This window comes from Balaenoptera musculus, chromosome 16 (assembly GCF_009873245.2).
Source record: "Balaenoptera musculus isolate JJ_BM4_2016_0621 chromosome 16, mBalMus1.pri.v3, whole genome shotgun sequence".
In the NCBI taxonomy this organism is placed as follows: domain Eukaryota; kingdom Metazoa; phylum Chordata; class Mammalia; order Artiodactyla; family Balaenopteridae; genus Balaenoptera; species Balaenoptera musculus.
The window spans coordinates 35,586,215-35,612,249 of NC_045800.1; the positions used below are offsets into that span (position 1 = coordinate 35,586,215).

At 34.0% G+C, this 26,035-nt stretch overlaps 1 protein-coding gene across 6 annotated transcripts in view; it reads right to left on the reverse strand.

The window, feature by feature from the left end:
* HECTD2 (HECT domain E3 ubiquitin protein ligase 2) overlaps window positions 1-26,035 on the reverse strand; it is a 77,151-nt gene that overhangs the window by 16,339 nt on the left and 34,777 nt on the right. Inside the window, exons 3-15 of one of the 6 annotated variants that reach the window (XM_036829141.1) lie at window positions 22,893-23,031; window positions 21,685-21,787; window positions 21,176-21,265; window positions 18,220-18,284; window positions 16,162-16,207; window positions 14,310-14,419; window positions 12,741-12,889; window positions 12,035-12,158; window positions 9,552-9,648; window positions 6,367-6,474; window positions 5,418-5,550; window positions 4,443-4,531; window positions 878-1,036 (exon numbers count right to left, since the gene is read on the reverse strand). In XM_036829141.1, the coding sequence (XP_036685036.1) occupies window positions 878-1,036; window positions 4,443-4,531; window positions 5,418-5,550; window positions 6,367-6,474; window positions 9,552-9,648; window positions 12,035-12,158; window positions 12,741-12,889; window positions 14,310-14,419; window positions 16,162-16,207; window positions 18,220-18,284; window positions 21,176-21,265; window positions 21,685-21,787; window positions 22,893-23,031 (1,412 nt within the window). The other 5 variants (XR_005016865.1, XM_036829143.1, XR_005016866.1 and 2 more) reach the window with 5 other exon arrangements.

A 26,035-nucleotide genomic window follows, 5' to 3' on the forward strand; every position in this document is an offset into this window, starting at 1 on the left:
AATATAGATTTAGGCTCTTAATCTGAAAGAATCCAAACCAACTTCCAAAAATGTGTCTGATATCACATGAAGAATGGTTTTCTAATTAGTCACAAGTTCTGGAGAGGTTTCTCAACTTTGATAGGAAGGTTCCAACCCTACACCAAACTCATTTGACCATTCAAACACAGAGATATTTAAACAGGTCCTTAATCCACATCCAGGTACTTACTAAGAATATTATGGGGAATTCTCTGCTGACCAATGGCTATCAAAACCCAGCTGTAAAAAGCATTATTACTGTAGGGGATTTTCAGGATGATGTGTATACTATCCATTCTTCGACTAAATTTTAACACTGGATTAAACTTGATGATTGGAAATCTAATTTCTGAATTGAGGAATGTTATCAGAGACAGGCCTGTGAAATTCATTAATTTCATTCAGGGATGGTGTTGCAGATGTTGTTAACGATATTGCATAGTGACACGTTAATAAGAATCCACAGGAGCAATCAAGTACTAAGTACTTTATTATCTCACGTAATCTTCCCAGTATGGAAGTTTTACTATCCCATTGTTCACATAAGGAAACTAGAGCTCATAAACATAAACAACTTATCCAAATTCACAGAGCTAATACGTGGCAGAGGCTGGATTCAAATCTCTGCCCCTGACTCAAAGCCTGTTCTACTATGTTAGAGGAACTTAGAAGTGCTGCAAAGTGGGTTATGTGTCTCTATAAGGAAGGAGAAAATTAGACAAAAAAGGAGATGGGTTACAAAGGTAGAGGGAAACCATATTTAAACATTAAGAATAGCGTTAGGAGGAGAGAGACTACAGTAGAAGAGAGATGATCTAGAATTAAGGGATAAGATGCTAAACGACTTTACACTTACAGGCATAATTTGACACAGGTCATCGGTGGTAACACTGCAGATGCCTACTGGCATACTTTGGTCATTAGGAACGATGGGAGGGCTCAATAATTTCTTGTAGCAGCAGGGGGGGAAACGAATATCCAAAGTAATGCTGTTATAAACAGCTAGTCCCATAAGCTATGCATACTAAATGTTAAGCATTAACATAAAATCCATGACAACAAATGAGTTTTGAATTATGCATCAGTCTATTTCTTGCATACTTCTTTCAGATCTAACACTGACTTTCTAATTAATCCCACATACTTCCTCTTTCCTTTCATTTATTTTCCCTTTATTCTACATAATATGTTGATAATTACCAAAAATCATGTAAAAAGGAGAGGTTCGGGTGAGAGTATTTAATGATTTCCCTAGAAAAGTTTATCTAAGATCACAATAGATAGCAATTTCATACATTTCTATGAAGTATTTAACATATAAGAAAACTTTCTAAATTAAACAAAGATGTAGGTAATTTCATAAGCAGCAGCAATTTATTCAGAACTCACTGCAGAACAACACCATGGATTTTGGTGATCATTTTGGCTATTTTAAAACTAAACACAGGCTATGTAGAGAGAGCTGTATTGAGTAGGCCTATGGATACACACACACACAGACGTCTACATACACATGCACTACTGATAAGCTAACAGGACAATTAATCTGCCACAGTAATACTTGAAAGACTTATTACTTGGAGTTTACTCAAAGTGTTAAAGTTAAAAAGCTACAGATGTTATATTTATAAACTTTGCCCAATTGTATTTTGTTTATCAGTTATACAGCAGAATGTAATTTATCCATTTGCTATAAAAGGTGTTTTAGATCAAATTTCATAATATTTCAACTGTCAAATAAACATAATATCAAGTTCTTAAGGAAGTCAAATTTTATTGACTTAAAAGGAAATCTAAATATATGGGCTGGATAAATTATTGAAAACAATTTAAAAGATTAGAAGACAGCCAATATTTTAATTTGCTAAGGCAGAATGAAGGCTAATAATAAGTTAAGGAATAGATATGTGATTTTACAGATAACCATATCAACAGAGACTGAGCAATGTGTTCTAGGGTAAAGATACTGAAATGAAGTTCTAATATATGCCTGTAATTGTGATAATAGCAATAACAGTAATAAGCATGATACTACTGTAGTTACCATTTATGATCATCTACTATAGTGACAAGTTCTAAGCATTTTTCATTAAAAATTACAAAAAAAATTATAACCCTGAAGGAAGGTTTTTAACTGATGAGGAAGTAGGTTCATAGGATCTGCTTCAGGGCACTTCCATACGCAGAAGAATCATGCTGCATTTCGCACTAAATCAAGTTGCTCTGGTTGAAGCAGGGGTGGGGATGTGGGAATTCTGCTGGAGCCACTGAAGTGTCATGTGGTGCAAACAGAGCAGACTTTGAAAACCCTGCACTATATTATGTCACCCCTACCCTTAGTTCCAGTGTCCCTTTGGTAATTCTACTCCTAAAAAACTGTTAGATTATGGCTCTTCATGCAATCTTCAAAACATTTTATAATTATTTCTATAGGTTTTACTATAACACTTCTTGTAAACTCCAAGGCCTTAATATTTTAAAATAATTATATTAGAAATACAATACTGTGAGAGCTACTAGAACAATAAATCTTTGGTCCTGAAATTTAGAAACTGGAACTATGTATGGAACCAACTATATTTTCTAAATCATCATACCTGTTACTTCTCAATTTTTTGTTCTCCTCACCTTTGACAGATCTCTCAACCACTTACGTGATCACAATCCACTGTCATCCCACATTTTTTGTATATGTTATCATGCTGTTTAGGGCATCAATCTTACCTTCTATAGTTTTTTTGTGTGTGTGAGATAAATACACATAATAATGAGATAACAGTGGCTATAATTTAATTTTAGATTAATTGTTTAACTTGTAATATACAACATGTAAACACACTTAATATGCTCTTTTGGGTAATGATTGAATAGAAACTAATGCCTACTGCAAAAAAAAAAAAACACAAAAAGCAAATTCACAATATTACATATACCACTCTAAAAATGTGGTATAAGAGCTAATACTTTATTACAAATATTAGAAAGTCAAAATATCAGCCAAATCTAAGCCATGATAAGAACGTAAAGTAATGACAAACATATTTATCAGGAAATTCAAATAGCTCCTAGTGTGGTGAGAAGCATCAATGACTCAGGCCTTCAATGAAGTTGAAATATTCAACAAGTGACTACTGTAGATAAGAGAGTAAAAGCAGGAGTCTAATAATTGTTAAACGTTCCTTACTGTGGGCTTAGCACTTTGGACCTTTAGATACCACAACACATACAAAATTTCAGATTAAGTTTACCATCACAATGTGTGGTTTTCCTCACCACCTTTTCTTCCATCCAGCCTCTCGATTTTCATATACATTCTTCAGGATTTACTCCAACAAATGCAAGAAAGACAGACATTCAAAGCCCTCCATCAGATGGCTCTTAATTCTTCTTTTGCCAGCACCTTCCATAACTCTCGGAGCGCCCTCTGTTCCCATCAAGTGGACCTCCACATTGCTCTGTAACAGGGCCAGCACAACGCTGACTTGTTCCCAGCCTTTCTCCCAGTCTATGTCCTACTCTCTCCAGCCCTGTGTTAATCAAATATATCGGTTCCATTTTAAAATTTGGGAGGAATACACTGAATCGTTTCCTTCTCAGAACTCTTCAGCACTTAATGCCAAATGGTCATTTGACTCTGAGAACAGACTACCCTGCATTGGTGGTCATCTGTCTGTCTAGATGGTAAGCTTCTTAAAGGTAGATTTTTTTTTTTCCTTCTTTTAACCTATGTATCCCCAGTGTTTGCTTATTTATTTATTCTTCCCTCCTTTCTTCCACAATTATATTTTTTAGAATTTAAAAATGAATGCAGAAGGCATCCTGTCCAATCTCCCACCCAATGCAGGAGTGCCCTCTCCAACACACCTGATAGGGATCAGACGATGGCATAGAAATTTATATAATTTTAAAAAACACTATAAAATAATGCTGGATGCTTTGAATGTTCCCATTCCATTCAACTTTTAATTTTTTATGAATGTCCCAGGATTTGAGGCCACGTTAAGAGTTAGACTTAATTTCCATGATTTCAATTTAGAAAACTGGGTGAAATAAGCACAAAGTGAAAGAACTAACAGAAAAATAGTTCATTATGAATAGGAAAGATACTATGACTTTTAAAAAATGTCTTAAATTTCTGACAATTTAGGTTATATATGAAATAGGAAATAATATTTATTTTGAGATAAGGTTTTCAGAGAAAAGTGTGAATAATTCAGTCACTCCTTCCAATTAACTAAATCTGATGATATTACATAGCTGTGATATTACAAAATAATAAAGATTACGGAAAAATCTACTAGTAATTTGACAAGACTGTTTAATCTGAATAAAATGCTTATTAATAGTTTTCCAAAATTCAGATAAAATTCTTAAAAATCTCTAGTCTACTAGCACCTCCTAGTGGAAAGTTTAAAGGATACAATTCCAACCAATCGGAATTCAGAATAGTTATCACATTTAAAGCTGCTAAACCAATGGCAGTATGAATCCTTATGATACATAAACATGCCTGGAAAATAGAAGCATAATTTCATCAATATGATTGATTAAAAAAAATCAGAGCGGTAAACATGTACATGGCATCTCATCTATTAGAAGCCAAAACATTTCAGCAATAGTTCTGTTACAAACTACCTTTCATGTTAAAATGTATCAAATACATGTCCAAAGAATTTGCAAGAGCACTTTATTGTTCACTGGTATCTTGAACCAAGGGTAGAAACAGGGTAAAAAGACAGAAACTAATCAGTTGATTTATAAAAACTATAGTTTTATACTTTATAAGTTATGATCAAAATTAATTTTGAGGATTATCTGGAGATTTCAATTTATCTCTGTCATCTCTATTTCCCATTACCAGAGAGATGCTGTATATACATATATACCAAATTAAGAAAAATAAAGAATAAGAAAAACACTTAAAACTCTCTTTCGAAGAAAAACATTTAACGATACTAAGGATTATATAGGTGTTTTCTCTAAATAAAATCTAATTAAATTTCAAAGGTTTATTTAATGATTCTTACTTATTAAAATGGCTCATTTTTTAATGAAAGAGACTTCGAATATTAGTGAAGAGCAAACTATAGTTCTGTTTTTAAATTTCGAATGTTCTTTTTATTTCAGTGACAAATTTTCATGCATTTGGCTTAGTCAGAAAACATGTGGATGCTTCCTTGCAAATACATTTTGTGTAGGATTCCCAGTAAGATAATGAATATTATGTTCATAAATTTGGTCAATTTAAAAAATGTAACTAACAGTCTTTAAAAAATCATTCAACATTTATGGTTGACAAAAAAATCTGTAAAATCATAGGGCAGATTAAAAATAAGAGTGACTACTTGAATCTAACAATTAGGGAGAAAACACTTTCATAAAAATTAACTACTCACCATAATCTGGATGAAAAATTTGGCGAATTAGAAGAAGGAACCATTCCTTAGTCAAGCCACCCATATCCAAACCAGCTTCCCCTACAAACGTAACTTTCAACTTCTTTTTCAAGTCTGCTCTTTTCCGGGTTAACTATTTGAAGAAATTATAAAGTAGAGAAGAACAAAAGGCAGTAAAAAGGAAATTAACTTTTTAAATTTTGGAATATGTATTATCTTATTTACAATGTCACAAAACTCCATCCATCCATCCATTCATCTCCCAACACTGGTGTGGTAATGTTTGTTGTAGAGATCAAGGAACAGAATTAGAGAGGTCAGGTAGCTTGCCCAAGGTTACTGTCTCCCAGCACCATATTGTCTCCAAGATTTTAATTTAGCAGAATACAGTACAAAGTAGTTCATTTCCTTTTAACTTGCCTTCAACGCTAAACTTTAAAAAAATCACATAACTAAATCAAATATTATCTTATAATAGCCACATGAAGATCTGGCTAAAGAACTGTACATGCATGAAGCTCTACAATACATATACATACAATCAAAGTATGTTTGACCCTAAATAGACCCAAGATATCCTTGTAGATCAGACTTCTAGATGAGTAATCTGAGGTCTGGAGAAGTTAAAATGACTTGTTACACACCCAACCAGTTAACAAAGGTGGTCTAGAATCTAAGTTATATATTCAGAAACATACATTTAAGTGTTCTATATGAAATTCTTTTCTGAAAATTTAACAACAAGCCACTAATAAACATATAAAAATGAACATAAGGTTTAATTGTGAATACAGAACTGTTTTTAACTATGGTATCAAAATATAAGCAAGCACACTACTGGCATACAGAAACAAAAGATAGCTTACTAAGATTTTAGTAATAAGCCATATTATCAAATTTATTTAAAGCTGTAATCAAATAATACTATTCTGGAATAAATGATCGATACCTCATCAAGAGAATCGCTGACCAGATGTGTCCGCCTTACTTTCATATTTAGAAATAACATATTCATATCAGGTCTCTGTCTTCGAGACACTTTATCCACCAGACTTTGCTAATTAAAAAAGAAAGCAAACATTTTCATTTATACTTAAACTATAATCTCATTTAAAACATTTAAACACTTCAGTAAAAATCACTTATATTCTTCTCTTTGCCATCTCTCATAAACAATTTCATAAACTCGATTATACAAATTTTGATTTATGAAAATGCCCTACAATTATTTCATTTGGGGACAATGATAACCGAAGGGGATCCAAAATGGAGGACCTAAAATAATTCATCTTCTTTAGTAAAATAATGTTACATTACTGTTTCCGTATGTCTCATCTCTTAAATAGCAAAGTTTTCTGTTTAGTAAATACAAACAAAGCGGGAACATTGGAAACAAGGTATATACTTCTGATGATAAACTTGGCTTAAGCTTTTTTAGATGCTGGATTTACTCTAAAAGCACAATTAGTCTACTTTTAGAAAGTAATTTTCAACATATTTCAGAAACCATTAACAATGTTCATATCCTTTGTCCCAGTAATTCCACTTCTGGGAATTCTAAACACAGAAAACATTTTATACAGTGAGATGTTCATCACAGCATTATCCATAAGAGCAAAACTTTAGAAATATCTTAAGTATGTATCTCTCTAATGGAATATAATACAGCTATCAAAAAATGATGGTCATAAAAACTATGTAAATAACATGGAAAATGTTTAGGGAATATACAACTGAAAAAAAAAGCAGGGAAACAAAATTGTATACACAATATTGTTTCAACTCTGCTGCCTTTTAAAGATAATATAGGTAAAAGCTATCAAAAGAAAATTTCCTGAAATGTTAACAATAGTTATGCTTGAGTGATGGAAATATGGATGATTTAAAAAAGGAATATATAAATATCATGCTTGTATATTTAATTTATCTAAATCTTTTTCAGACTACCTCATCCTCTTTGGTAGCAAAAAAAATGAATTATTGTACAGATTAAAGATGAACATTTCAGACATTTTAAATACATGCAGCAATTTGCTTACTAGGTAAAATTTTAATACCACAAATCTATATAAGGCTACTTTCATGATTTTGTAGATTACTATAATAATACACTAATTCAGAGCCCTTCCTCATCTCTCCAATATTCAATTCTAAAGGCTTTTAGTAGTGTTTATTCCTTCTCTGTGTCCTCTCTTTTGTGTTCAAAGAGATCTATATTTCCGGGATAGTATGCTGTGTCATGGACCTGTTTTCCAACCCTTTACTATCTTCTGTTCCCAGTCTAGCTCCTGGGTAGCTGTCACACTGGAAATATCCAACACACAAATTTAAGTTAGGATGCTAATGGAAGACAAGGCTTAGCGGCTACTCCTCCCATCAGGAATTCATATTGAATAGAAAGTGTTTCAAATGAAAGAAATAACCAACAATGGTAGAATTTTAGACATAGTCTGATGAGGAAGTTATTTTTAGGCTGGGGAATCTCTTTTGCAACTTTAAAGTATACTATATAAGCTCTTGCTTGCATTAACTACTTATAAGGCTGTCCTTGTGTCAAACTAGTTACCAGTCATTAATTCCAAGTGGTATGGCAGTTTACAAGTTAAAATGCTGGGAAACACCCATAACCGATAATGCCACTTGACTCTTCAATCGCTACTCATTTGTGCCCATGCCCTGTGAAAGATAGCCTGGGACACAGTCTACAGCTGCCACTCTCCTTTTAATTGGAAGAAAAGTTAAAAGAAGATTACTTAATATTTTAAGTGTGAGTGACACAGCAGAAGACTGCTCAGAGGAACTTAGATAAACTTCTAGCTCTTTGGAATTTTTCCTTATAAATATAAAAAAATCATAGCCCAAGGTTAAAAAAAAAAAGCACTAAAAAGGCACATGAAATTGCATAAATGCAACTAACCGAAAACGTCAAAATGACTAGCTATGTAGACTAATCTTTGAGCCAATATCTACCCAAGATTAAGTAATAATTCTGGTGCTAAATATACCTGTTGAAATCTACTTTTCAGCAGGGTAATGTGGCTATGTTACTCCTTTGGTACACATAGGCAATAACATTTCTTGTAATATTCCAATACTTAGTGTAAACTGACTCTGGGATGTCACTAGTCACTCGAATCTTTTGTCCCGCTCTGTGACAGGAAAAAATACTCACCTTCTGGTGAATTACTGAAGAATAAACAATTCTTATTTTTATGGTATTTTGAAGTATTACAATTTATGCATTAGGATTCTTTTTATATTCTTGGACAAGACACAGAAATCATTTCCTTTTACTCTATGGGTCTGTCTTGGGTCTCTTTATTTTAAGAAGACTACAGCCAAACCTTCCCTCTAAGTTTTAAAGTTGCAAGTCATCATGTCACAAAAGCAGATACTCAAAATATATGAGCATTTAAATGTATAGTCTAGAGCTCTAACCTAAAAAAAAAAAGCTCAATCAATCTGATATATATTAGATAAAGTACTTAACTTTACTGTGCTGTGCTGAAACCATGGTAGGCTGTGGACAGGACAGGCCCAGAGATGAACTTCATCCTGCTCCATTAATTTGTCTAAAGCTACCCTGACTGCTACCCCAGTTTCAATGGGCCTCCATGCATTTTGGTTCCCTAAGGATCATTAAACATCTCTCACCTTCTTTGGACACATTTTCTCAGTTTTTCAAGACTATACTTTTTGTCACATTTTCTAATTTTTCAGTTGTTTCTATTTGACTTTCATAAAATCTAGAAAATGTGTCAGTGGTTTGAGCGGTTTGCTCTTAAGGACACTCCTTTCCTTGTCCTCACTGTAGTTCTTTCTCACCAGTGCTCTGCTAGTGACCCTGGAGGATGTTATCTACAAAATGATGTCCAACAAGTTCCTAGTACTTTGGATCTGTGAGAGGCATTTAATCTCCATGCTATATTTATAATATAATGAGAAGCTGATGAGGGGTATCTTTTCCCCATATCATGAACAGGTTTAAGTACTTTTTGAGGGAGTATGATATGAATTTTACTTTTAACATTTCCTGATTATGCTAGAACAATTCACAAGACATTTGACTTATTTGTTAAATTATTTACTATATATTGATTATAGTCAGCATAAATGTTTTCATAGCTGGCTTACCCTTGCGATGCTTATCATCTGTTGTTCTGAGTCTCTCTGAATAATGATTTTTTTTGCAGCTATAGAAATAACGAATGGGTACTGACAGAAGGAAAACCTGCTCAACAAGTGAAAACAGAAAAAGCAAAATGGTGTATTTTTAGCAAAATTATACTAAGGGAATCTAAGCTACCCCTTCTAACAATATTAAACATTACTTTTGTATTGTGTTTTACCATTCACAAAATGATTTTATGTGCATCATTTCTTTGAATCCCCACAGCCCTGTGAAGTATGCTCCATTATTAGATGTGCAGCGAGTGCCTTTATTCTCTAGAGGAAGCTACACCTAATGTTCTGAAATATGTGCTAACCGCTTATATTGTTTGTACAAATAATTTCAGTTTAGATAGTCACTTGTATATCATTACCTGGGAAAAATATGGGCAACAGCAGAACCAGGAGGCAGAAGTGTTGATGACGGATTTAGGACAGAAAATTCATGTGCAGAAATTAATGTAAGAATCCATTACTATATGGATATTTCTGATGCGTGAGCTTCAGAAATGAGGAAATCTAGCAATAACTATGGTAGGAAAAGTAGTAAATTTAACAGCAATAAAATAAAAGTTAGAAAAAGGTGTGTTGCTTTAGCACTATATTTAATGATGTAGTAATATGAAATGGTATGTATTTGTAAAAACACAACATAGGATCAAAAGTTATGAAAATAACTTCTTTCCTGGGTCAGAGCTCATTCTATGTTATATAAAAGAGCCACAAACCACACAGAGAAATGCACTTAGAGAGAACTAGTGTCGTAGCAATGACACTTCAGGAGTTAGACTCCCACCAGAAGTGGCTGTAATGAATCCATCAGTTACAGTTGGAATGCGCTGAGGACGGTCAAGCAGTGCATCTGTGACCACTGGTGCAATACAGGGATTATGAGGAAAAAGGAAATAGCCCTAGTGTGAACTGAAAATGAAATGGCTTTCCCCTTGGAATGAAACTGTTAAAAAGCAGTAAGAAAACTGTTCAGTATTAATGTGCAATAATTTTGAATCACTAAGTGCTAACTAGAAATTTGGAAATAAAAAGAAGTGCAATGAACTTAGTAGGATAATGTTGGTCTTATGTACTTTAAAACAGTGCGTCTCAGCCTTTCCCTAGTCACGGCACGTAGACAAACCATACTATGTGTATGACACACTGAGATAAACAGATGAGGCTGCCCATGGCCAGACATGTGACTTTCCCTGGGGCTCTGGTCCCCCTCTAGGTCCAGGCTGGCTTCCCAAGGGCTGAAGGGATCATAGAGTCAAACCTCTGTTAACTCATTTTTGGTACAACAACACTATGGCACAGTGTTTAGAGGAGTTCTGCATTGAAAGATGTCACTGAAATATGCACAATAACTCTCGGAATTGTATTGTGGTTTTGTCTACAACATTACAATTACATTAAAGTGTAAAATAAACTTTGTCAAGAAAACATCCATCAGACTGACCAAGGTCCCCAGAAACGGTATTCTTAGTTCAGGTGTGGACTGAGATACGTCCAGAAAGCTAGTCTATGTTTTAGGCCAATTCTGGTAGAAAGGGTCCCTGGGAGCTTGAACCAATTTATGAAGTAACCTGGGGTTTTAGATTACTTATATCCACATCCTATTTCTTAGTCAGTCTCCTTTAGAATAATGCATTCTGCAGGATATCTTGTGGTCTGGGAATAAAATAAGTCTGGGATAGTCTTGCTGGTTTAATCCAAAATGTAACTGTGAATATAAGGTGCAGGGCAATAAAGAATTCGGCCAAGTGTTTCCAAAATCTATTATACTACTGTAATAAATCATTTCTGGTAAAGCCATTTCTCTGTAACATCCATTCTTTTAATACTGTGTATAAAGCACAAACACTTCATCCACAGAAAAAGGGAGAAAAAGAGTGAATGTATGTGTGTACGTGCACACATGTGTGATCACTGTGATAGATCAGGCACCGGCACACTATGGCCCATACAGCCTACAACCTAGGCTTGTGAATAAAGCTTTTGGGACACAGACACACCCCTTCAATTACATATTTTCTAAGGCTGTTTTTCGTGCTATAATGGTAGACCAGAGACTGTATAGCCCAAAGAGCCAGAAATATTTATAATCCTGTACTTTGCAGAAAAAGTTTGTTGACCTCTGTTCTAGGTGACGGCACATAGAATAAGAAGATATAAGAAACGGCATACTAAGACAGAACTTTTCCCTTCTTAAAAAGATGCTACTAATCAAGCCAAAACCATATTAACATAACTATAAATTCAAGATGTAATAGAAAAAGAAAATGCTTTAAGAAATATAATGATATTTCAAGGGTGGATATCTAAACTACATTTACAAGTTTATATGCAAAGGTATGTGTATACTTAAATTTATTTACACAAACTTAAAAGCCAGTCATTATTTTGAATAGTATTTTATTTAGGTGAGTAATCAGATGAGCTTTTGATCATACCTGTGAGAATTTCCAAAGCTCTGCCAGGTGTGGTATTCTTCCATGAGATCAATATGATCCAATGTAGAATTATAGAAATCAGTGTAAGGAATAAGGGGAGGATGAACCAAATTGTTTGCAGTATCTGTAAAGATAAATTCTAACATAATGATCTTTCCTAACATGTACATGATTCATTCTAATAATAGGAAGAACATTTTAATGCCCACCAGAAAGCCTTTATCTAGAAATTCCTATTTTAAGCAATTGCAGTGCCAAACGAAAAGGTAGTTTTAAAATTGTGGTCAAAATGCAGCCAATAATTTCTTGCTTTAAAAAAAAAAACTTGAATGGTGGGCATTATAATAGTATAATAAAGGGAGTACGCAGATGGCCAGCTACGCATCCTATTTCCCCATCAGGGTGTTCTAGGGGTCGGCAGGAATGAATGGAAGTTCTTGTATTCTTAGGAATCACTACTTAGCAGGTCGTATGCAGTTGATAGCCATAAAACAGAATATTGCCCAATAAAATGCATAAAGCTTTTTCATGCTTATATATTAATTGTGAAATCCATTAGCAAAATAGAAAATAAATCACTACAACTCTTCTCCTCAAAGGAACGGTTTAAGATGTAAGAATGCCTCTACAGTATTTTGAGATCCTTATGGAAATGTCCTTATATTTAACAAAAGAAAAGTAAAGATGATTGAATAATAAAACCTACTAAGTAAAGCCAACACTTTAGATGCTGATGGGATCCACCAGGAACACTTTGATATAGGTGGAAATTCTTCAGGCTTTGCAGGAAACAGGCGTAAAGAAATAAACTGCAGCAATCTCTCTACCAATTGTTTGAACCTCTTCTGGGATAATCTGGTAAAGATTTTGAAATAATTCCAATCAAAATTCACATTTTCTACTTTGGCAATATATTTGTTAGAGATCAAAGTTCATCCTTTATACATAAAATTTTAGACTATTCCTCCAAATTCTATTTCTTAAATTGCCAAAAATTTGAAAAGATGCAAAATCTTACCTCGAATATCATTTCTTAAATAAGAAACAAACACCAAAATTACTATAAAGTTAGCATTAAACATTTCACTATTAAGGCTTTTAGTATTCAGTCAATCCTCATTCGCAGACTTTGTATTTGCAAATTCACCCATTCCCTACAATTTAATTCTAATCCCCAAATCAATAACTGTGGCGCTTTCATGGTCATTTCATGGCTGTGCAAAGAGTGGCAAAAAATGGGAGTTGCTTATGCTGAGGCTCAACAAGGCCACGTTCTGCCTTCTTGTTTTAGCTCTCATACTGCAAACAAGTGTCCTTTATGCAGTCTACTTGGGGTCATGTTTTTCAAATTCTTGTGCTTTTTGTTAGCGATTCTGCTGTTTTAAAACGGCCCCTAACTGTAGTGCTAAAGTTCTGTCTAGTGTTCCTAAGTAAAGAAGGATGTGATGTGCCTTATGGAGAAGGTACTTATGTCAGATAAAATTTGCTCAGACATGAGTTATGGTGCTGTTGGCCGTGAGTTCAATGTTAATAAAACAAAAATTTATATCAAATTGGTGTCTTTAAATAGCAATACAGATGAAGCAAGGTTATGTACTGATTGGTTGATAAAAATGTTGTGACCAAAGGCTCGCAGGAAGCTAACCCTGTATTTCACTGTTCACCAATTCAGTGTTCCCAGTAGCTTTATAGAACATAACTATTGTTAATAATAAGAATTGACCGTATTTAAAATTCATTTTGGGAACATTTAGTTTCTTTAACTTTTATTAGTCATGGGGAAAAGTAATTGTTAATGTAAGTATTGTTCTGTGGAAAAAAAGTACTGTACTTTTATAAATTGATATTGATGGCTAGTATGTTTTACAATGATTTTTTAGGTAAGGAAAATGCATTGTGTAAATAACGGTAAAATTTATTGATAGGCAATAAAAAGACACAAATTAAAATAGTAATGTATGAGCAAATCCAGTCACCATCTTTGAGATATATGAAAAATCAATGATAGGAATGTGCTGTATAAAATGCAAAAGCAGTGGACAGAAATTCAACAACAGCTGCCACAAGCAAAACGGTTACTTACATACAAAACAGATCTTTAATGTATCCTCTATGTAGTACTAAAGAATATGCTTATAATTGGCTTCTGAAGCACTGTGAATTATAAGTATCATTTCTCAAGACGTGAAAACATTTAATATATTTTCTTATAAAGTTACTAACAAACTTAAAACTTTAAGATTATAAAAGTTCTTAATATCATAGAATAATTTACTTTTTAAACCAGTGAACTAGGAAATGATGGTCAGCTTCCACTAAGGTAGCTATCTGTCGTAGCAAGTGAGCATAGATGACATATGTAGATGTGTTATTAAATTGAGGATTCTGAAAAAGATATTAAAGATAATTGCGTTAAAATTTTGTTAACATGTAAAAGGAAAGACACTATGCTTAATGAGCTAAGTGGCGAATTCAGAAAACTAAATTTGAGATTATGAAATACTAGGTGAAATCCTTGAAAACAAGAAGCTATTTGTTTAATTATTTAATTAACAGAGACTTGGATTTCCACTATGGTCCAGTGGTTTTGGAATTAAGACAGATCTGGGTCTGAGGGCTAATTCTACCACTTACTACTATATGCCCTTAGGAATGTTCCTTAAACTTTGATTCTCAACTTCCTCATCTGAAAAATGGGAATGATAATATCTATCTTGGAGGTTGTTTTGAGTATGAAAAAAAACTGTATGTAAAGCACGTAGCTCACTGCCTGGTATAAATGGTGGCAATCACTACTATCCAATTAAACAAAAACCTGGTTCTTCCTTGATTAAAAAAAAAAGAGGAGAGAGAATGCTAGAAAAATAAAAGCTGGTAATGAAACTTTTGCCATTGTGAAATGAGTTATTTGCATATTTCACAAAGAACAAGGGGAGAACCACATAATAGCTTCGGAGAACTTTTAAGCGTTAGAGTAGAGCTTGTAAACCAAGCAAAACCGCTAGTTATATGTCCAAAATCTAAAACTCCATCACAGTGTACATTTCAGAGCTCCATGGGAAAAATGAGTATTATTGAACAATAAACCAAAATTGTAAAAAAATAAAAGAGCACCATGTGTTTTTCAAAATTGACTTATGGTCAGGATGGTTCAAAATGAGGGAGTGACCCCAGATGATAAACTCATCAAGTGATAGCTCATAAGAACAAGATGTCATGAGCAGAGCTTACTGCTGACCAATACACTCACTTAAAAATTTGAGCTTCATGTTGTCACTTTCTAGCTTTTACTATTCTCCACGTATATTTCCTCTTTTTTCTAGTTTTGTCTTTCTCCTCTTACCTCTTTACTTCCCTTCCTCTCCTGACATCCCTCAACTACCTCTTATCTATTTCCCCTTTTTTTGTTTCCTCTCTCTTCCTTCTTCTACCCCTATCTTCCATATTTCCTTTTATTGGACATAATATTGAACTAAACATCCTATCTTGTTTAATATAATTTTTTCTTATCTTTAAATGGGATAATAATTTATATGAATACCTTTGGTAAATTGTAAAGAATAATACAAACATAGTATGCTAGCTATGGGAATAACGTACTTCTCAAAAAATTATAAAAACTAAAATTGCTTTTCATTTGTTTGGACCTTATTTTTTTTTTTGTACCAATGAATCTGTATCTCTCAAGAAGAAAAAGTTCATCATCTTTGCTTTAGCAAATATAAACAACCACTTTGATTTTTCCATTAGAATTCTAGTTTAAACATTTATTGAAAATACACAGAAAAGTTAGAAACCCACTAATTGGGAAATAAAAGAAAGTTTTGGAGTCCCTTAAAAAACTAGTTACAAGAAAGGAAGTTGACTGGAGGAGGAAAAGTGCTTCCATTCTGTTTGTTCCAGAATCCCACAGCAGGAAGGCAAGTTAAAATATTAATCCTGGAGATAATTTAGCCTTCCACTGTTTATTTGTTATAGCTTTAATTCTGTGGTTACAAGTAATTATAATCTAAAAAAGTATCAAAAATGTTGCTCAAAATAATACTTAGTATTTGATATCATTTCACTTACACATGCATAGATTGAGATATGAATTACACACTTCAACTATGTTTTTGCTTTCTTACCTGTAAAAGTATAAAATATGCTCTAAGATCATCTTTTGTTCGTGGACTGAAACAGAAATAATTGTAATCGATTAGAGATGAATGCTTAATCTTATAGTATCTAATAAAAAATTATCAATGTTTCTGTGAGAATTGACTTGATAAAAGCCAAAAACTAGACTTAAACCTGAAAACATAAATCATTGCCCAAAGTGTACTAGATGATCTTTACAAGATATAAAGCCATATCATCTGAAATATAAATATATAACATATGTATTACATTTTGAAATTGATATATATACACATGTATATATATAATTTTTAAATTAGTAGTAATATTTCTCTGTGGAAGAATTATCTTGACTGAATAATGATTTAAATTATTTAGGTTTAAATAAAATCTAAACTATTTCTTTCTATACTATTCTACATAATTGTCAGATTATTTTCTCAATAGGACTACTATTTTGTTTTAGAAATTATATTTGAAAACATTTTAAAAAGCTCAAAGCAATTTATAAATATTAAAATTCCTGGTGATAGGAGAGTCCGTTTTTTTTTTTTTCTTCCCATTTTATAGCTGTACCATGAAAATTTCCATTTTCCTGTTCTATGTACTAGTATTTTAGTACAGTATACAGTTCTGGGTACAGAAATTGTAGTTAAGATCACAGGCTCTTTTGCCAGACAGCCTGGGTTCTAATTCTGACTCAGGCACTTACTGTGTTAACTTGGGCAATTTACTTCTCTGTAAATTAGTTTCCTCAAGTGTGAAATGAAACTAATCATATTACCTATTTCACAGGATTGTAGTGAAGATTCAATGAGAAATACATGCAAAATCGTTTGAAAGGTGCCTAGCCCATAGTAAATAGTCAATAAACTGTAGATCTTGTTGTCGTTACTATAAATCCAAAATAAAACAAGATTTTGGGGGTAAAGACCACATGATCCTTTGATAAGTAAGCTGCATCAAATTCTTTTAATCTGTCTCCGGCACATATCTGAGGAGCAGGGGTTAGAAAGCCGTGTGAGCATGCTTGGAGGGAATTGAGGTCCCAGCAGTTTCGGACCACTGGACTTCCCCACTCTCCTAAGTGTTCATTTTACATTCCAAATTTTCCTCTTCATTTTCAATGAAGCATTATGTATTCAACCAGAAACATAAAATTCAAGGAAAATGTAAAAGTATTACTAGAATGATAAACTAGGAAAATACTGTTAAGTTAAAAATCACATGAAAAATACAGTATGTTTTCAATTGTTTTAAAAAGACGACTAGAAAAAAACTGCAAAATGTTACATTTTTACTTTTTTATACTACCTTGACTTTTCTCAATTTTTTATAAAAACCACAAGTTTCTTTGAAAATTGGAACAATGTTATTAAAATATACAGGGTACATTTAACATTATATTTAAGAACTCTAGTTTGGTATTTCCAAATTGGGCTTAATATAAACATTTAAATTATAATTTAATGGTATTATTTGGCTTTAATAGAAGCTATCATTTAAATTATAATGTTAAGTAACACCAATTTAAATCATATGTACTTTTAAAAGTGTATTTTTGTGTTCTGCATATTCACAGTTCAAAACATTATCAATTACACTGTCCATCATTCCTCACATAACAATTCAATATTTAGTTCCAGGAAAAAAATATTTCAGTAGCTAAATTTACGTTTCCTTATACTAGAAATAAGAAAAATTTTGCTCTGCTACCAGAAAGCCCAAGGCTAAATTTAACGCCTATATTATTTCATTCTAGGTGACTCATTTAACTACCCATCCTATTTTTGTAAAGCACATATATCTGTACATGACAGATCTTATATACAACTTTAAAGAATTCACAGATTCTCTGAAGCTCACCTGTGGACTGTCCTGAGAAGTCATAAGTCTCAAGTTAAAAAGCTCTGTTATAAATGGTTTATAATTTCATTCTGATCTATGTTTTTATTGTAGCAACTAAAATCTTTTCTGAGAGTAAAACACATACGTATATATTAAAGACGAATGAGCTGTGTATATTAACCATCTATACTGATTAGCCAAATATTAGTTGTACTTACCCTTTCCATTCTCGTAACAGGCTGTTAATGATTCCCTTTAATACTGTCTTCTGAATGTCTTGAGGCTGTAGGCAAAAGAAAATCATGAAATAATTAGGATTAGCTATTTAGGTGACTTTTATATGTTAATTATATTTACAGATCTGTTTCAATAGTTAAAACCAGACTTGATGACCAAGGACTACCATGTAACGGTAGTCTCAGTTTCACATCTGAGAGATTATAATGAGAATGCTCCCTGGCGCACTGTACAACCTGCACAAACATACATGGTGGCTGTTTGATGACTACCATCAGTTTTATATAACAGTGAAAACAGAAAAAGAAAAACAATTTCACTTTCTCTGGATTGACAGGATAAAATCATGAACATAAGTCTAAGAATAGCATGTTTAACAATATAAAATGACTGCATACGTTTTGGACATATTTAGTCCTACCAATACCATGTTATAATTAGCAGTTAAGCCCACAATTCATTATTAAGTACAACCAAATTATGTTCAATAAAAAAATAACACGATAAAGATTTTTTGTTATAGGATCTGAAAAAGGTACTAAATAACATTTTTTTATAGTTTAATAATTCAAATACTAAAAAAACTTAATTACTACCAAACATGTCCCATAATAATGAATGAAAACACATCTAGATGGTTCTTTTAGCTTATAAGAAGTAATGACTAAAACCTTCATTAACTAGAAGCTCCAAACAGTCATTAAAATTTCTCTGTCATATTGTTATATGAAAGGGGCAAATGTCAAGAAAACAAGCATGTATCATGGATTTATTTTTAAAAAAAACACAATCATCACTTCTAAGACATGTCTGTCAGCACTCATTCAGCCTAGTACCTTTCTTAATATACTTATTTAATACATCATTCCTTTCTCCTCCTCTGCTTGCAGTGACCCTTCACACCCAGAAGGCAAACAGCACCCCAGAGCAATGGAAGGCTGCAGGAGAAAAATCACACAAATGTGCTGACTAGACACACTGAGTTTATGTCACAAATCTCAAAAGGACACTCAACACCACTGACAGTCCTTCAACATTTCCCTAGTTCACCTACTTCCCTGCTCTCCATGACAACTATTTCAAACCTTTTTCTCATTCCTCAAACTTCCACCACCTCCTTCCCATCATCACTCTCAGCTCTGATCTTGCCACACACTTTAGAGAGAAAACAGATGCACCCAAATGAGGACAGATTCATCTTGCCACTATTATTCTAATCATTTACCTGCACTACAACTGACCAAGCCCAACCCCCTCACTTGAGTCCTATGCTCCATCCTCTCTCATCTTGTCAAGGACCTGGTTATTCAGTTTCCTTCTATCTCCCCCATATCATCCATTTCTTCCACACTACTAGGTCGTTCCCATCAGTAGAACACTACATCCTAATACCATCTGCACGGATGTGTCTCTACATTTTCATGCTTCTCCACCCTGATCTATGCCCTAAGAGGCTGACTACTAAGGACTACATCAACCAGACTCCTTTGCCTTTTTTTGCCTTCTGGTTGGATTCAGCCATAGGGAACACTGACAGAAGAGGGAAGAGAGGAAAGTTGGGGTATTTATTCCCTCAACGCCCTCCCTGCAAGGTCACCATGGGCTGGCTATGCCCCTCATCTCCTGTAAGACAGCCCTCTCTCTGACAGCTCACCTCCAGATTCACTCTACTGTGCTACTCCCGAGGGCCTCCCTTGTTCTGCTAACACTTTTGTAAACAGTCCTCTCCAGGTTGCCAGTTAGAGTGTGTCATCTGTTTCCTGCCAGGACCCTGCCTAATATATTGCTCATGTTAAAAACCTTTCATGTGGACCCATGTACTCTTTCAGCTAACCCTTCATTTCTCTGCTTCCCTTCACAGCAAAACTCTCCAAGAGCTGTCTGTATTCACTATCTCTACTTCCTCTCCTCTCATGGTCCCTTCAACCCATTCCAAGTAGGCTTTGTTTCCACGACTCCACGGAAACGGCTCTTATTAAAGTCAGTCATCAATTATTCACCTTATCAAAGACAGTGCTCAATTCTCTGTCCAAATCTTACTGAATCTCTCAGCAGCATTTGACAAGATTAATTATTACCTCCTTGAAACACCTTTTTTCTCTCTGCTGATGGCTGAGCCCTATCCATCTAATAAAATGGCAATACCATCCACGCAGTTTCCTTCTTCCCTCAAGTCCCACATCCAATCTACAGAAGTATGTTTACCTCTGTTCCATAATATACTCAGAGTCTGAATATATCTCACTAGTTCCACTGCCAAAACCCTAGGCCAAACACTGACCCTCGTTTAGGTTTCGGCAATGCCTTCCTAACTCCTTTCTCTTGCCCCACTATAGACCATCCTCCACATAACATCCAGAGAGATCTTTCTAAACTATAAATCATGTCCGTCATCCCTCTGTTCCCAGCTTAAAATCTTTCAATGACTTTTGATTATAATTACAATGAAATTCAAACTCACATGGCCATAGAGAGCCCCCGGATCAGGAGAATCAACATATCCTGGAGCTTGTTAGAAACACAAATTTTGGGGCTCTATCCTAGACCTACTGAATACTGAGAAGGCTTTTCTGTGATTCTGATACATGCTAAAATTTGAGAACCACTGATCTACAGATTCAATGTAATTCCAATACAACCAAATAATTTACCTCCTTTTGCTGAGTCAGTAAAGCATGATTTTTATCTTAGCAAGCCTTTCTAAATAAGGACTGAACGTAAAAGTATTTTCTACTGAATTTTCATTTAATTAGAAAAATATAAGAATAAAATAATCTAACGCTCTGAGAATTTCAACTACATTTACCAAAAATTATATCAGAGTTTCTCATGTAATTATGTTACAAGGTGAGTTTTACAATATTTGTGTGGCTGCTTTTAAAATACAGAAGAGTCAAACAATCATGCTATTTGCATGTGTTCATAAATAATACTTACAGTATTAAGTAAGGCATCATATACAGCATTCACAAATTTAGCATTAATCCCAGAGTCTTCGATAGTATTAAACGAGGCAGAGGCATCTTTCTGCAAATTCAATTAAAGAACCAAGTGTATATAACATTTTAAGAACTAATCTAAGTAATATCTGAACCATAACTATTCCTTCATAATTTCTAATATTCTTAGTATGATGATAAAAAAGGACTGTTCAGGCAAAATTGCTAAAAATAAAAATAAATATATAAGGGTTATTTTAATAACTTTCTTTTTTAAAACTGAAAGAATGGAGTCAAACATTAACATTAGTACAAATAAAAACAATCTTTAAGATATCACTTAAGTAATATTTATTTGTGATACATACAACTTCAGAATTAATACCTATTTATGTTTGCTTAAACAGCTGCTTAAGCCAATACTGGGTAGAAAAAGAGGTTAATTTATAGTATCTTTTTTTGGAAAATTTAAACTAAAAGTGAAAAATGTGCTTTATGTATTATTACCTTAAATGCAGCATTTAATTCTGGGAAAGAATCAAACATTGTGAGATAAAAATCATGTACTGTTTTCCAATCTCCTGATGACTTAGCTTTTTCTACATCTTCCCTAAAATAAAAACATTTATTAGCCATAACAGATAAAAATGTTATTCAGATAAAATAGCATTAATTCTTTATAGATAAATGTCACCTAACATGCAACTTGAAATAATGAAGCTGAATACAGAAATATGTTCCAGTTAATGTAAAGGTAGCTTATGAATTTATAATTCTTAATTGGATTAAGATATTAATCCAGCTTCAACTTCCCCATTTATTTGCTTTTTAAAAAGTTCATTTTTGACATGCTCCTTAAAATTATCACTCTTCCTTTCCTTCACTTCATAGCCAAATTTCTTGACAGATTTTGTTTACATTCTGTCCCTACTTTCTCATTCCCACTTAGTCCTTCAAGTGTCCATTTGGGTTTTTTTAGTAGTTTTTACTACTAACATGGTTTTTATGATTTATATGTCACATAGTAGATGAAATCTCATTTTTTAAAAAGGACACGTTCTATTGTTTTATTACCACCTTTACCACATCTTGCCTGCTTTTTTTTTTTTTAATTAATTAATTTATTTATTTTTGGCTGTGTTGGGTCTTTGTTGCTGCACGTGGGCCTTCTCTAGTTGCGGTTAGCAGGGGCTACTCTCTAGTTGTGGCAAGCGGGGGCCACTCTTCATCGCGGTGCGTGGGCCTCTCACTATCGCGGCCTCTCTTGTTGCGGGGCACAGGCTCCAGACGCACAGGCTCAGTAGTTGTGGCTCACGGGCCTAGCTGCTCCGTGGCGTGTGGGATCTTCCCAGACCAGGGCTCGAACCCGTGTCCCCTGCATTGGCAGGCAGATTCTCAACCACTGCGCCACCAGGGAAGCCCCTGGCAGGCAGATTCTTAACCACTGCGCCACCAGGGAAGTCTCTCTTGCCTGTTTTGACTCATTTTCTCTTATTTAGTGTCTTTTGCTGCAACATTATCTATCCCTTACTGGTTAATTATGTTTGTTTTCACCTTCAACTTGAGACGTCTAGTCTTTTGTGTCTTCACTCTTGGCTAATACCTTATAATGAGCCACAAGTTCAATTAATTTCTCACACAAAAATATTAAATTAGGTAAAGTGCTGACATGCAGATGACTATGTGCCTACATGTAACAGTGAGCCAAAACTTACAGAAAGTCTTTCATAGTTTTGGGCTGAACGGGAAGGATGGGTTCTGGAAGAACTGGTGTCTTCATTTCAGATGATAAAGCATCTATAGAGATGCGCTGTTTCTGTCTAACATCAAGGCAAATTGGTGGTAGGTCTCTCACTGTGAAGGATAAAAAAGCTTTTAATGTAAGTAATCATAAAATTTTTCCAAATTATAAAATGCCAGGCTAACTCAACATGAACAGAAAACAACAGATTATTTTGTATTGCATTCCCTTGGGATCATATAACAGAAAAACCCAGCACACTGAAGGGCACTTACTGGAGGGTCTGTTGCCACCTACCCAACTTCACCCACAGCAGATAAATTAGGCTGTATCTGACATTAAGTTATCTATAGATACAATACAGAGTTTTTCTTTCATCTCCTCCCTTCCCATAAATTTTCTTTCAGGGATTATTTCAGTGAGACTAGATGTTTTTAGTGTTTCTTAGCTTTTGAATACACGTGCCCCTTGAATGATGTGGAGTTTGGGCACCGATCCCCCACGTAACTTTACAGTTGGCCCTCCACATCTGTGGTTCAGCATCTGCGGATTCAACCAAACACAGATTCTGTAGTACTATACTATGTATTTATTGAAATTTATTGAAAAAATCAGCACGTAAGTGGACCCACCCAATTCAAAGCCATGTTGTTCAAGGGTCAATTGTGTATGTAAATCATTTATTTACATTCTCTGCAATTCTTTATTGGAGTTTTAGCATTTTATCATCAATTTGCATGAACATTTTAGGTATTTTTCTTTTTTTCCAAATATCCGCCAGTTCATCGCTTGCCTTTTTGTTGCATTTTATAACCTTATAATTGTAAAATAAAACAAACACAGAAAAATCTCACAAAACAAATGTATGGCTTAATGAATTACTATAAGGCAAACACCTCTGAAACCACTAACCAGTCAAGGAATAGTGCTACCAGCCCCTTCTTGTTCTGCCTATTCGAATTTTAATTTCTCTCAGTTTCTTTTTATCTCTTTCTTCATTTCTTTTTAAAATTTTAAATATTTCCTTCTTCTCATCTTCTAGTTCTCTTAAGGCATTATCTGTTACGTTTGTTTGCTTTTGTGTTCCTTCTAGTTTATTTCTAAAATTAAAAAAAAAATCTAATTATTTCCTTTATTGTCACCTCATTTTTCATTTTTGGCAATTCTGATTTATGGCATTCTTTCAAGTGTCATATCATTTTAATGAACTTTAGCTCATTTTGAAATAGTATTTTATCTATTTTTGTGGGCATGTGTTTCTGATGTGCTCCCATTGTTCAAGTGGCTGTTATTCTGCTTCTTATTCTTTTTTATTACAATATAATTTTGTAATTAAAAATTACAGAATTTGACCTTGTTTCTTTTCTGTAGCCACTTTTATTTGAAATTAATCTTCCCAAACTTTCAGAAGGAGGTGTAGCTCCCCCTTTTTTTGTTTTTATGTAGAACTCAAATACATGGTAGCTTCTTTCTGGGATTTCCAGGTCCTGTTTCCCTCCTCCACTTTTATTCAGGTGATCTCTGTCCTTAATCTTTATTCCAAGTGCTGCTCAAATCTGATTCTAATCTCAGAATGCGCCCCCCCGCCCCCTGGCCTGGAAGGGATCCCTAGTTTGGAGAATTCACAGGGGTTACCTGCTTCCTTCAGATCTCAGCATGGGCCCTCTGCATTCACCTGCTCTTGGCAAAACCCCTCCCAGTTTCAGCTTTTGTTCTCAAACTGGGCTCCTGAGCTTTCCAATGAATACCTGTTGCTTATTCTTAAGCTCTCTTGTTCTCGGGTCCATCAAACAGCCCAGATGCTTTCTTCTGCTTACACCATGGAGATCTTCTGATTTTGGTGATCTGTCCTGCTTTCTTTTGGGGCTTATGGGAACATTTTATGAGCTAATTCTGTGGTAAATGATGACCATGGTGTTTAATTCTGCTAAACAGGTGGTGTGCATGTTTCACTGGGGATTCAGGGAGATTAAAAGACAGTGCTGCTTCTGCTGCTACCTTCACAAAATCTTTTTGCCTTTTAATTTTATTTCTGAAAACAGAAAAGTATTTAAATAATACTTGTATTAGTTAATTTTATCAACCTATTCCTTTAGTATTTTTTATGATTAGTAAGCCAAGCCTTCCCTCTCTAGAGATCAGATAACCATGTATCTATTTTAATTTGTTTTCTTCATTATAGTACTTGTGAAGGATACACTTACCACATTGTCTGGCAAACAGTAAATGCTCAATAAATGTTCTCTATCATTTCTAGAATTTATTTTATTATATAAGAGGTCATACAATATAAAATATAAGTATTTTTTCCTAAATGGCCCATTTCAGAATATCGTTTATGAAAGTTATGTCATTGCACAATATTTTTTGATACTCTTATCATATATTAAGTTCTTTTATATACTGGGGTCTATTATTGGGCTATGCATATGATTCCACTGACCTGTTTATTATTGTACCAAACAATTTCAATTACTATAGTTTAATAATATCTATCAATACCTGGTAAGGCAGTAGGCTTGGTGAGAGATGGTTGGTGGCTGGGGCCAGAGTGGTGGTAGTAGAACTGATGAGAAATGGTTGGATTTGTGACATATTCTGCTTATAGAATTAATAGGATATGCTGTTGGAAGGTATACTGGCAGAAAGGTAGAAATGCCAGAATCTGTTAAAAGAAAGACGAGCCAAAGATGACTGATAATTTAGCCTGACCAACTGAGTGAACGGTGAGACCATTTACTGAAATGGAGAACACTAGAACACTAGAGAAAGTTTTTTTTTTGGCAGGGGGCAGTGGGGTTGGGGGAGGAGTCAAAAGTTTTCTTTTGGCCCCATTAAAGGTAAGATGCTCATGAGACATCCAAATGCAGATGTTGAGTAGATATGAATCTTGAGTTCAGGGGAGTTGTGAAGGTTTATAGCTCACAGTTAAAATGCTCGATTAATGAGATTCCTAAGGAGAGTGTAAATAGAGAAGAAGCCTGAGAACTGAGTTCTGGGGACTGAGCCCTGGAGCAATCCAACACTGGAAGCTAATTAATTCTCCCTCTTTTATTTCAGAGTGAAAATATTAAAGGCTTGACTTTTATTTTGAATACAGCTCTAGTCTTATCTCAT